A 14,390-nucleotide genomic window follows, 5' to 3' on the forward strand; every position below is an offset into this window, starting at 1 on the left:
GAGGAGACAAACTTCTCGTACCTGCACATGATTTCATGTGTGAGCAGCACTCTGCACATCTCCGGGTTCTTGTCCTGTCCTTCATAAATGATGGGCTACATGGAGAGGAGGAAGAGGAGGAGGGGAGAGAGAGAGAGAGAGAGAGAATGAGAGAGAGAGAGAGAGAGAGAGATAAGAGAAATTTATTTCACAACAAACAAATCAGCATTGACATTTATACGCAACTTATTTAAGTGTTGTTATCAAATATATATATTTCTTTCATAACTACATTAATATTCTCCTTTCTCTATTGGAAAATGTTGGTTGTCCTGGGAAAAATAGATTCATTCCCGTTATTGTCGTAGATCACAATTGAATTGAAATGGAGGGTGAGAGGCATCAGAGAGCTCAGTCCATAACCGCAGCTCATAATCCCAACTACAGTAGAGTGATGGGTCATCTCTGTACCTGCTCATTTGCTGGAATCAAACGATCAACCAAAACACAGTGATCTAAATCCGAAGCCATTTTTATCCGCCCTCCTTCCCTCGGCAGACAGAGGGTGTGTTGTGGGAATAACAGTTTAGTTCACACCTTACCTCGTGTTATTCCAATAACACCCTCCCGGCGGCGGCAGCAGAAACACCTCCGCTTTCAAACACCCTGCACGACGCGCTCCCTACCGCCGCGCGGCAAACACGTTTACTACCCGCCCGTACGGCGCCGGCATCACAATTCCTTCCGACTCCAAACCGAGGGGAGCCAGGGACGGCGGCAAAGAAGCGTTTCCAGGCTGAAGCGCTCAGGTTCCACCTACTTGCATCCAGCTCACTGGGCCTCCTCTGCATGTGAACTCTGCAAAGAACTGGTCTTTTGGTCTATTCCCGCCCGTTTTCCACCGTCTTCCCGCGTTCCGTCTCGCTCCCACACGTCGCTGTCCCCTTCGATTGGCTTCGGGCAAAGTTTTGGCTTTTTTACTTCTTCGGGATGAGTGCGGGTGCCGTATTTAACGCGCGTTTACGTTTATTCCTGGGGACGGTGAAGTCATAAGGGCACATGTAGATTACTGAATTAAATGAGTTCACACTATGTCGGAGTCTTAAAACAGAACAAAGCTCACAGCCGCGGTCATTAGGCACTCTGCACAGGCCGAGGATCTGGAATTCATGGAATAACAAGAATAATACACTGTATACTCTACATTTCCTTAAATGCGATATGATTTCCTGCTTGTAACGAACACTCAGCCTCATCTGCAGGATAAAGAATTTAAAAAAGGCAAAATTTACTTCATTTCATAAAACATTAGAGTCTCAGATCCCACCAGTGCAATCACAGGAGAAGATTTGATGCAGAACTCTTCAGTTTATATGGAATAACAATAAATAAATAGGCTGCTATGGAATTTTAAAAAGGTCAAAAAATTGTTGCGTCTTGAATGTGAAACCAGGGGATATAATAAAGCCAAGCGCTATTTTGTATTTCCATCTCTCCCGATAGAAATTCAATTGATCTTTATTATGTGTCTCAGTTAATTGCAACCTAAAACCCCCTTTTTCGATTTGAGGTCAAGGGAAAACACATGAAATGTGAATATGAGAGCTCGTAGCAACAGTATGTGATTTGTTCTACATTCTGTAATTTATGGTGGGAATAAGGTGGGTCCTACACTTTCCTCTGAACTAGCTTCCCGCCTCGGACCAATATCTATCACTGTCAGCTCACACTCATTCCTTCTCTCTTGCTCTCCTTTCCTAGCCTTGTTACACACTTTTTTTCTTTCTCTCTCTCACTCTCTCTCTCTCTCTCTCTCTCTCTCTCTCTCTCTCTCTCTCTCTCGGTTTCTCTCTCATATGGATCTACAATTACTCTTGCACGCACACACACCAACATATGCACTTACACAAACTAGAAAGAAGATTTAACTCTATGGTCAGAACTAAGTGTTGTTACTGTGTTTGTTTGAAGTTGTTGTATTGACTTAATGCACGAACAACATTGAGTAGGCTCCTTATCATATTGCGCTAACGTGCAAAAAATGACTAATAACACTATTTTTATTCTGATTCCTTAAAGCACCTTGCACTTGTATGTGGGGGAATTTAGAAACAGGAGATCATGCACTTAGGTTCGAGGTTGTTCCAATGGTCGATGTATGCTTTGATTGTGTCTAGCCTCTCGTGAGAAGTCGCAGACAAAAGCGCCTGATCAATGAATAAATGTAAATGTAAATAAATGTACTTCTCCGAAGCCTGAAGCAGATCTGATCCTCTACCTTAGGGTGACCACATTTTGAAAACCCCAAACCAGGACCCTAGCGTACTGCACATTCGGCACTCTGTTGTCGGGGGGTTAGGGAGTGACTGATGAGCTTTTGTTGTTTTGTTCAGTAATGAAATGGAGAGGCACGGGCACACGCAGCGGAGTCGCCTACAGGAAGCGCCGGACCATTGATGGCATCATCGAAAGGATCCCGCTTCTCTGGTGGGATCTTCGTGCGTGCTCTTTTTTTGCTTACCTTTATACAATATATAATATATGTAAGCGCTGAAAACAAGTTAACAATTATTATTATTATTATTATTATTTGAATTGTGCTGAAAACTGGGACAATTTGGTAGGGACATCTTAGTGTTTTACAGATATCTGTCGGGACTCGGGACGCACAGTTCAGAACCCGGACGTCTGGTCACCGTAGTCTAACTACGGTTCTAGCTGGACTCCACTGAGAATGTATTCATCGCCCTCTGTGGCGATCACAGAGGTAAAATAGTCAACATGCATCCCTTTTCATGAGGAGCTCAGCGACTACAAAACCAAATGCACATACAGCACAGAATGATTTGCGTCATTCAAACGCCATTGACTGGCAGCAGCTTCATGACCACGGCTGGAGACGATGCCAGCACATGAACCAACACAAAGTCTTAAAAAAACAACACGGGCTTTCAACAACCGGCGGTGGCGGAAGGACGATATTGGACACTCATCCTCTGCCCTCAACTCGGCACCTTCCTCTTGCTCAGGTCACTCCTCTATCGGTGTTGAACTGGAGTCTTCTCCAATCCAGGGTTCAGGTAAAATAATGTGAAATACAAGCACTGTACAGAAGCTTGACTGCAATCAATCAGGGTTTTACAGGGTCCCATTGCGTTACTATGGTACACGAGGCCCGCGTCAAGCAGATCCCTTCAGAGATATTGCAACTATTCCTAGTCTTGCTTCAATAACCGGAGCATCATCACTGACCGCATATTAAATTGCGTTTTAAACATCCGTCACATTGTCCTCTTTGGCACGCCGGACCCACCTCGTTCCCCGAGGAATTATTTGCAAATACCCCTCTCTCCATCGCGGCATACGGGCTCCGAGGGGCATGCGCACGTCTTCTTTTAAGCATAATGTGAGTGTGACACCCCCTCCGCCGGCCGGGCATCACCGAGCTCCTCTCATCACCCGACAATCTGTCACCGCGCCTGGGTCTGAACCTCCCTTTCATCTGCCTTTTACTCCTCCGTCTCCTCCCTCTTCTCCCCGCCTCGCCGGGCCCTTCATTCTCCATCTCCGGCGTTTGCCTCGCCGCCTTTGAAGCGGTGTGACACGCGCGGCGTGTAAACAAGGTGCCACTAAGCTTGGGAACACACTTCCTCCTGCGTTAGTGTCAGGCTCCGCTGCAGCGATTCGTCAGGGCCCCGGCGACAGATGCTTTCTTGTCGCTGAGACACAGGCGCGAAAACATAGGGGAAAAAAATACCAGCACTGCACCACATAAGCAGGTACAGAGGTGGCTTCTGAGACTTTAACACTTAAAAAAAGTGAGCCTCCACCTGTCTGTCTGTCTCTCTGTCTGTCTGTCTATCTGTCTGTATATATAGGGCATATAGCGAGTTCTGCCCTCCCTTTGAAGTGTATATTCTTTTCCATAGCGCCACAAAGCAACACAGGTGGAACACATTCAGTCCAACGATATCATTTCAACTACGTATATTTTGCATTTGATTTTCAATTCTATGGCCGTCCCGTCAGACCCAGTTTAACCCGAGAAACGCGGCGTGTAAGGCTGCACAGCAGCAATGACATCACAGGCCGACAAACCCTGTTTTGGTTCGCCCACCTGTTAGTGTTCCACTCCACTACTGATTGGGAATAGCGCACACACACACACACACACACACACAGACACACACACACACACACACATATGCATACACAAATCAGAATAATTTTATTAACTTAAAGGAAATGTTGGATTCGCCTCTCTCACGCACACATACTGGATATAACCACGCTCAGAGAATAATGGAATGTTTGTGTGTGTGTGTGTGTGTGTGTGTGTGTGTGTGAGGAAGAGGGAGTGAGGGAGAGAGAGAGAGAGAGAGAGAGAGAGAGAGAGAGAGAGATAATGCTGTTTTTTATCGAATTATGTATCTATATGTGTGTTGTGTGTGATTATATAGTATATTAATTATTGAATGCACTAAGCTCAGCTGAACAGTGTCACTGCAAAAACACACACACACACACGCGCGCGCACACGCACACAAAACGCACACACACCCGAACGCAACCACATGCACATCACATTTGGTGCCAGAAACAGTGTGAGACTGTGAGGACATTAGCGAGTATTCAATGCATAGCATGACTTCTTGGCTCGCTTCAAAGGATAATGTCACACACATGCAAAAAAAAAAACAACACAAACGCGCCTCCTTGTATAGACACACACACACACGCACACACACATTCTACAACCCAACATATGTCATTCCGTTAACGGCGTACCTGAATCACAAACATCAATTCAGAACCTGCCAGTCTGAGTTTGGCTTGTTTCTCTCTCTCGCTCTCTCAGTTGGAATCTGTGAGCAGTGAATGGCTCGGGAGACTAAATCCCCGAGGAGCGAGTAACGGTGAACGGCTCTTATTCCTCTTAACAATTGCTTCAGCTCCCTCTGCTCCAATCAGAGCTGCCGGAGCAAAAGCAAGGGCCCAGAGCCGTGGAGTGTGTGTCCCCACCCACACACTCTGGCCAGGCCTCACACACACACACACACATACACACACACACACACACACACACACAAATAAACGTACAGGTAGAAAAAAACATACGTATACACAAATAAACAGTATGTATCAATCCAAAGATGTCAATCAATCTGATAGATAGAACGTGTGTGTGTGTGTGTGTGTGTGTGTGTGTGTGTGTGTGTGTGTGTGTGTGTGTGTGTGTGTGTGTGTGTGTGTGTGTGTGTGTGTGTGTGTGTGACCCTACCTGTTTGGTCATAGAGTCTATGAGTCTAACGTAAAAGTCTTGCTCCGTTCTGATGCCTTAGGGGTTGAAGAGTGTGTGAGCAGGAGGAAGGAGGAGGGAGGGAGGGAGAGAGAGAGGGGGGGGTATGAAAAAGAGGTGTTAGAGACAATATTTGGGATTTCCAGCTGCTCTAGTCACTTCTTCTCTGTGTCAAATGAGGTTTTGTTCATTTTCAGAGTTCAACACATCCCACACCCACAATAGAACAAAAACCACCAAGTATATTATCGCCAATTAAACAGCTACAAGGATTATCATCAAATTATTATATTATATTATATGATCTTATTATTTCACAGAAAGATTTAGTCTGATGTGTACAATACATGACATTAATCCTTTGTTTTGTTTCTTCTCTAACCAGCAGCAATGCCGTCATTAATAATTGATTAATGACAAAAAATACATAATATACAAATATACAAATATACAAATACAACATACTGAACAACACTTGAAAGTTTCCAATGACTGAAACTGAAAATAATAAAATACTCCCAAAATATTGATATCTGTATTTTCTTTGACCCCTGGTATGAGCTGTATCGGACCAAATATCAAATTAAATAAAAATAATAATAAGACAATAAAAACATTTGCGGGTCAATTGTAGAATACAAAATACCATTATATAACACTTAATTCAGCTTATATTTCCACACACTTAAAAAAAATGTTGCTTTTGGAGAGGAGATTTTGAGAAGCAAAAAATGAACTGAGTGGATCAGAGGAATTATAATATACAAAAATAAGGGAGTTAAAAAAAGAAAGGTATTTTGAACAGTGATGCAACCTCGGGTGGTGCCTTGGGAGTAATTTGGAGGCGTTTAATGCGAAGGACTCACCGTTGCTGTACAGGAGCTGCAGGCGGTAATGAATCCCGTTATTGGTCTTTTCTCCACTCGTTTCCTAAACAGAGGCAACAACAGTTTATTCACTTAATAAAGCCATCTCGGTGTAGCACTGCACCCTTATTGATTTTTTTTTATGTGATTTATATCCATAAAGGGGATATTAAAGCAGGCTACTGTAGAGCTTCTAATTTCCTCATGTTGTAATTGCAGTTTTTTAATTTCCCTGTAATTACTGGTTGTGTTTGGAAGGCAAATAAATGTTCAACTAAATTCCTCCGGCAAAACCTCACGTAATTTAAATGGTGTCTATGATGAGGAGTTCGGTTTACACGAACGAGGGGCTATGCTGAAGTGAACCGTAAATTACAATGATTGCATTTATTTTATGTGCAAATGGTGTCAAGTGCTTAAAGTGTTTGTTTGATTTATGTCCCTATTTTGTATTAATTGTAACTCGCCTAAATAATGACATTAATAACATAATAATAATAATAATAATAATAATAATAATAATAATAATAATAATAATAATAATAATAACAATAATAATAATAATAATAATAATAATAATATAAACTCCAGAAAGGTTTAATTAATATAATAGCCTACTTTAAATTCTAACTGTTGTACGGCAATATATCAATCTCAATATTGGATATGTGCTTTTTTGAATATTATAGCATGAAAACACATCCTACCAGCCGAATACTCGGGGCCTTGAGTGAAAAATCTGGCTACTCACTTTTTTGCAATATACATTTTACATGTAGAAATACAAAAGTGTATTTTAAACTACATTGTATATGGTAATGTGTACTGTGCGTTTATTGACGGACCTTCTCCTTTTCGACGAACCCCAGAAAAGAGGTCCTTTCGATCTCCACCGGCTGACCCTGTCGGTCGTACAGAGCCAGCACGAAGTGGAAGAAGTTGGACTTGCGGAGGTTGGAGGGCGGCTGCTTCTCAAAGTGCGCCCGGGCCAGACCCACTCCACTGCAGATGCACAGGTGAGAACGAGTCGGTGTTAAAAAAAAAAAAGTATATATATGTATATATAAATTACTTTAAGAGTGAATAGGGTAGAATACAAATAAAGAAAACGGTTTCAAGAGTTGTTTGGAGCCGGGTTATGGCCCACCTAAATTTTAAACCTAAAAATAATACATTAAAAGAACAAAACAATTAAAACCCCTATTATTATCTGAATAAGAAGAGGGGAGAATGGATTTTTTTCTCACAAAGACTTTGTGAATTTGTGTCATTAAAAAAGGGGAATACAGAAAGGAAACATAAGGATATATAAGAGAAATGCATGAGAAATATAAGATAAAAATGTAAATATGGCGCCAGCCACACGCGCTTCCAATCTTTGAGCCAAACTAAGTTAAATCGTAATGTTAGCACATCAAACATCTTATTTTTCCTATATAGCCTCAGCTACTGAACTACACAAGTTGATCAATAAATTAAATTCTTCACCGTGTCTAGTAGAGTGGGACCCCCCCTCTTTAAAATTAAATGTGTATTGGATGAGAGAGACGGCCGGGTCGGGGGTGGTGGTCACCCCGCACTGAGCTCACCTCTGGGCGGCCGTGTTGGCGTCCAGCACGCCGCCCCCCTGCATCCAGCTCCGGACGGCGTTCATGCCCCCCAGCGGCTCCTCCTTCAGGCTGCTGCCGCTCCTCTGGATGCTCTCCTGGATCCCGAACATCAACAGACCCCGGCCGTCAGCCCTCCGCGTCTCTCTTATCTCTCTTTCTCTTCCCTTATCCTTTATTGGGTCTTTTGGTCCTTAACGCACCACCCCCCCCCCCCCCCTCACACACAAACACACACACACACAAACACACAAACGCGCACACGCATACACACACACACACACAAACACGTGGGGTGCGCAGGTCGCTAATTCCGCGCGTAAAAGCCTTTACACTTCATCCGCTCCTCCAACAGGAATGAATAACCCGGAGAAAAAAAGACCAAAAGGTGTAGGATCCCAGAAGTCTGAAATCTCTCCTGACCCCCCCCCCCAAATAAAAGCGTGTTTCAGCCTCAGAAGAAGTCCCAGTCCCAGAAGAAGACGCGTGGGGAACCGGCGCACGGAGCCGGTGTTCAGGTGCGTCCTGGTCCGGACACCCTCCCTTGGTCGCCGGGGAGTCCGGCGGAGACCCTTCGGCCGGCGAGGGAAGGGGGTGAGGAGAGCGAGAGAGGGAGAGAAGAGGGGAGAACTAGCGCCCCAGATCCGGTGTCATCACGATCTGACAAGTCTGTCGCGCTCCCTTTTCGACTCTGTTCGCAGGCTCGTTTCCTCCACTCCCACTCCGGGTGCACGGCCCGGGACGCGCCGCGGTGAGCGTCCGTCTCTCGCGTTGCTCTTCTCGGGCTCTGTGGCTCCGCAGGACAGCGCCGGTTTGTGACTCTCCCCTCAGGACTTTCTGAGAACCAAACACGGGCTCGCTCGCTCTCTTTCTCTCTCTCTCTCTCTCTCTCTCTCTCCCTCTCCCTCTCTCTCGCTCTCTCTCTCTTTCTCTCTCTCTCTCTCGCCCCGGGGGGAGAGAGAGGAAGGGATGGGAAGGGAGGGGGGAGGGAGGGGAGGAGAGGAGCCGCCCCCAAACAAAGGCGAGACAGTGGAGTCAGTCAGGTCCGCCCAAGCGGTCACAGAGCTCCCCCACTCATTAGCCTCCCCCCTCCCCTCCCCTCCCCTCCCCTCTCCTCCTCCGGCCCGTCCCCTCTTATCCTCCACATCTCCCTCTCTCTCTCTCTCCCTCTCTCTCTCTCTCTCTCTCTCTCTCTCTTCGTCTTCATCCACTGCTCCTCTGTTGGACGAGTTGTATCATGGACCAATGCGAGTCCTTCAAGTCGGCAAAATTTAAGCTTAAACGTGACCTGAGCTGAAATAAGTGGGGTTTATTGGGGGGGGGGGTATCGTTTCTCGGCAAAATCCTAAAATCTTAATATACCAATAAAATAAATATAAATGCCTTTAAACAGACAGTTCAATTGTCGTTCACATGACCTAAAATACTTTATTTATATATATATATAAATATATATAAATATATATATATATATATAAATATATATATATATATATATATATATATATATATATATATATATATATATATATATATATATATAAAACTGCTTAAATAGATGCAAATAAACAACAACAAAAAATAACTGACGCACTTTCTTGATGGTTTTCCCATCTAGCACGAATAACATCATTTGCGTTTTTATTACAATGTAGGCCAATTTTTTTTTTTTTTTTACATCATTTGTAAGAACAATTTCCACAGGTTGTACAGTATCCCTGAGTCTGAGCTGGTACTGGCACAATAAACATCTTATATCACGCACTGTTCATCGGTCTAATTATAAAAGCAATAATTCACAGTCATCAACAATATTCCCGTTTATTGCCCTCTCTGTGCGCATGCGTATTGCAGGGCATTGCCACAGGAAACAAACAACAGTGACAACAACAACAATTAGCTCAAAATAACAATGGACATAATTGAGGATAATTACAAACACATTTCTCCTTTCCATGTCCCTCCCGGGTCACCATCTGTTACCGTAAACATTTGGGTGTTGTTTTTTTTGGTCTGGTGAAAAAAAGAAAGAAAAAAAAAAAAAACACAAATAACTTGGGAATTTCCATAAATAATTTCAATAAAGAAAGACAACAGAGCGTATTGACCGGTTTGTCGTTAAGAAGTCACACGCTTCCACGTTATTCAACATTGAAAAGCGCCCCTGGCGAGGATGGAGCGGGTGGAGGCCTGTTTTAATGCTGCGGATTATTGAATAACGAAATAAAATAAAGACAGTGAGCTTGCTTCCCTGGGTTATACTGGTGGACCACGGTGTTTTAGGCTCTCTGAAGTGTATTTAAAAAAATAGAAAAAAAAACAAAAAAAAACGATGTGACCATACTGTATATTAATTCGTGCAAACTCATTTGAAATAGTAAAGGCCGAACACGTCAATTCACATTCAGGACTAGACGACCGTCAAATGATTTATGCAAATGTCTAACACCTAAAGACAATCAAATAATACATTCTGATGTCCATGGGGGGCGAGCAGTGGAAAGTTTGGATTGTGCAAAGTGTGTGTGAAAAATATGGTTCTCCACTCCCGAGCGTTAAAGACACGCAGTCACCAAATTGAAATACACTCATATATATATATATCTATTTGCATGCACGCATACTTCTTGCTCAAAATGTATTTTTACGACCATTCCTATAGCGTTTCAATAACGACGTTGCGCTTTCCCGCGTTCGTTCGTTGTGGTGTCACTGCTCTCCGTGTACGACAATATCTCAGACAGAGATATCTGCTCCCGCGCCGCGTCGTTGCGCTTATGACAGACAAAAAAAAAAAAAAAAAACCCCAAAAAAAACTTGAAACCTGGAAGACGCGCCGTGTCCGACGCGCTGCCGTTCGACGCGGATCAACAGCTTCCCCAAAGCAGCCCAATGGCGCCATCGCGCGTTTAGCCTGCCGCCCTTTCGCCCAAGACGTGTTGAACCGCGATTTGGTTTGGATTGGAGCGGAGTTGAAAGTGCTCTCATCGGTAATATTATTTTGTTTAAAAAAAATAAAAATAAAATAAGATACATATTTTTCCCCCATGTTAATGAAGATTTCACTTTATCGGAAACAGCCGTTCAGTGGACGTGTGTCACCTGGTGAATCAGCAGATATGCCCACCACCTCAAGTGACCAAGACAAAATTAAATAAAAATGTAATGTCCACAATAAGTCTTTTGGCTCGAAACTTGAGGCCTGCGACATATCGCCGACACCAAACCGAGCGCAAAGTATGATGTGATATAAGTTTGTTATTTAAAGAAACCATTGTAGATGCGAGAAGTCATCAGGTCTGGCCGAAACGAAACAAAGGGGGGGGGGGGTTGAAGCACCCACCAGGGGTCGGCAACCCGCGACTCCGGAGCCGCATACGGTTCTTTAGCTCCGGTAAAACGAACCTTTTAACTGTGATTCATCGTTGCTGTAGGCGCGAGAATGATTCTCACTTTCTCCGATTGTAAAAATGGATATTAGCCTATGCAATGTCTAAAAAAAAAAATTGTTCTAACATTTCGGTCAAATCAATTGTGCACCGGGGGGGGTTACGTTCTCCGAGCTCCAGCTTTTGACGGAACGCAGCTGCTTCGTCAGCACGCCACAGGAACGTGACGAGGGCGGGGTCCTCGCGTGTCGAGCAACCAATCCAAATCGAGTATTCGGCCCCTTACTCGCGCACGTGCAGACGTTCCAACCAATGGGAGAGCAGAGGGCTGGGCGCGGACGCTGCCTGGCAGCAGCCCGCGCTCTCCGGTGCAGTCAGTAGACTGCCGCTCTGACACGACACTCGTATCACTTATCCTTATTTTTGGAACTATTTCGCCTGCAGAACAGTAGTTATGGATTCCGAATCCAAAAGAAGAAAATAGAGAGTTTAAAAGCGAGGGGACCGTTTTGCTTGCTCCCACCGCCAACGCGGCTGGCCTGCCGCTGTGCTTGGTCTGCGGCGAGAAATTAGCAAACAGAGAGAAGGTGAAATGGAAAGACATTTCCAGAACAAACACACTGCATTTTTATTTTTTTTCCCCCGGCGGGGGACGGTAGAAAGAGAGCAGTTTCGCAACTGCTGCGGAGAGCAGAGCAAATGTACTTTTGAGAATTTTAAGAACATAAACAAAGACATGGCCAACATAAATACAGGCAGAAAGGGCACAAACTTGGTGCAGAGCAATTGAACAGAATGCAGGAAATGAAGTGTTGCACGCTCAAAATGTTATAGGAGGACGCCCGGACCTGCGCTTAATATGTCCCCCCCTAATGTTCAAACAAAACCGAGACGTCTCTTCAGTGGCCTGCCTCTCATTTGCACTTGACCGCGTTCTTTAAAAAAAAACATATTAACGAATGCACATTTAGAATAATGTTGATTGGCTAATTTAGACTTAATAGGCTTTGTTACCTTAATTATAAAGCTACAGGCTGTTCTGTGGCTACACGCAGAGTCGAATCCGGTTGTTTGCCATAAACAACCAAAGTTGAGCAACTAACTCAACAAATGAATGAGACCGTGAACACCGGACTGCCAGATTTCCATCCTCAAGGATTAACAACTCCGACAAAGCGCAGTGCTGCTCGTCAGGGTCAGAGAGTGGCCTGTGCTTACGCGAGGTTCCTTTTAACCCTTATTACGTATTATGTTTAACCGATGAATACCGTTTTGGCCAGAAATGCCCGGTGCTATAAAGGTCACCTCAAAATTGTGAGATATGCATATTTAACCTCCTCGTGAAATAATAATTTGAAATTATCATCACGTCACTGACTATCATTTCAAACTTGACCAGATATTTCGTTTTTTTGGTCCACATAGGACAGATTTCCCTTGATATTACACCACCACCCCACTAAACCTTCTCTAGAATTGACTTTTTCTTCACAAGTAACTCTGTAATGTCCAAAATCACTAATCCTTAAATCCACCCTATTGTAATGTCCGATCAAGGGCCGATAAGTCTCAACCTCATAAATGAAACCAACTGGAACCCTCCCGGCAGGTGGCGGTTTAACACCCCGCTTTTGACAGATAAACAATTGAACCATTTCGTTTCCAAAGAATGGACTTCCTTCGCTGAACTGAATGACTCTCCACAAATATCACCGTCCTTACTCTGGGAAACGGCTAAGGCAGTTCTGAGAGGTAGTATTATTTCATTCTGCACTCGCAAGAAAATGAAAGGACAAGAATGCCAAAATAAACTAGAATAACGATCAAAAGACTTGCACTCCCAACAAGCCCACTCACCCACTGAGAAAATCCAAAATGGGATCCAGGCAACTACATCTCAACGTGATAAAATCACCCAACACAAAACACACTATTCCTCATGCAATGAACGAGAGTGAATTATTTTGAATTAAATGACAGACTAGGTAAACTTCTTGCCAATCAATTGAAACGCGAAGAGAGAAAAAACCCTTATTACAGCCACGGTACATTACAGGTACTCTTCACTTAACAACCGAGTTCCGTTCCCAGAACCAGGCCGTTAAGCGAATTGGTCGATAAGCGAGGACGCGTGTTATTTCACGGTAAGGGGGCGTGGCCATTGCAAACGCTAGTGTAGTGAATACTGACAAACTGTAGGAACGCGACTGAGACTGAGAACGGAGATGCGCGATGAGATGCCTGATGCTGAGGCGCCGCGCATGCAGCGGGCAAACCGCGAGGCTTGCTCCGCGGGCTTCCAGCTTCTCTGGGAGCCGGGGGGGGTCTTCTGTGGTTGCAGGCCGGGGTGCACGGGGCTTTTCTGCCGCCGTGGGGTGTCTGTAGGGCTCCGGGACTCAGGGATGGCTTCGGGGCCTTTTCCACTGCTACGATATAATACCGACCTTAAACACCAGAACCAATTGGGATAAGTCCTGTACACTCACCGGTGGACGCTTCACACACACACACACACACACACACACACACGTACATGTTGTGGTTTGTTTCTATGTTTATGTTTTTCCATGTACATGTTTTTGTTTGGTTCTATGTTTGTGTGGTGATTCTCCCCTTTTTGGAGTAGTGATTAGTTGTTTATAGACCCAAACATGAAGAAGAAGAATCTTTAATTATCACGCAACACACCACACTACAACACATGCATACACACACACACACACATGCACATGCTTTTGGATGGTGGCCGGTGAAATGAGGCCTCTGCATTTAACCCATCCTGGCTTGTCCTTCCTCCGGGGGGGCAGCCAGGAGCAGTGGGCAGCATTCGTCGACGCGCCCGGGGACCTGGTGACGAGTGTCCATCGCTGGTCAGACGATGATGATGTGTGCATGTTTTTGGTGGGGGTCCTTACTGATGGTAGGTGGAAGAAACCCCATGTGAGCACGGGGAGAACATGCAAACTCCACACAGAAAGGCTCCTATTTGGGTGATAACCTGCCGGAGCACATGGTCAGATAGTTCTCCAAAGAGGGGGATTGGTGGTGGTTCTGTATAACAAAATACTCTGCTCTTGTCATCCTACAGGTCGGCCACAGGACAGAGTTATTGCAGCAGTTCTTGATGATTTAAGAATTTATAATGAGTCGCATTATAGGTTGAGAACTTGAACTCCACTTGCAGACTAGCTCTGTCCTAGATGTAATAACATACAAATACTCTGTATTGTATGCTTTGCATGCTGATAGC

The 14,390-nt window shown here is 44.4% G+C and overlaps 1 protein-coding gene across 8 annotated transcripts in view; it reads right to left on the minus strand.

Moving 5' to 3' along the window:
- The window catches only part of LOC307240102 (transcription factor COE1), a gene marked incomplete at its 5' end in the record, with an annotated part of 71,038 nt that extends 63,174 nt beyond the window's left edge, over window positions 1-7,864 (minus strand). For all 8 annotated transcript variants that reach the window (XM_080013734.1, XM_080013733.1, XM_080013735.1 and 5 more), the window contains 5 exons: window positions 22-95; window positions 5,261-5,316; window positions 6,145-6,208; window positions 6,990-7,146; window positions 7,734-7,864. In XM_080013734.1, the coding sequence (XP_079869860.1) occupies window positions 22-95; window positions 5,261-5,316; window positions 6,145-6,208; window positions 6,990-7,146; window positions 7,734-7,864 (482 nt within the window). The remainder of the gene's footprint in view (window positions 1-21; window positions 96-5,260; window positions 5,317-6,144; window positions 6,209-6,989; window positions 7,147-7,733) is intronic.
- Between the last annotated feature and the right edge of the window lie 6,526 nt (window positions 7,865-14,390).

The sequence above is a fragment of the Zeus faber genome (assembly GCF_960531495.2).
Source record: "Zeus faber genome assembly, chromosome: 14".
Classification (NCBI taxonomy): Eukaryota; Metazoa; Chordata; class Actinopteri; order Zeiformes; family Zeidae; genus Zeus; species Zeus faber.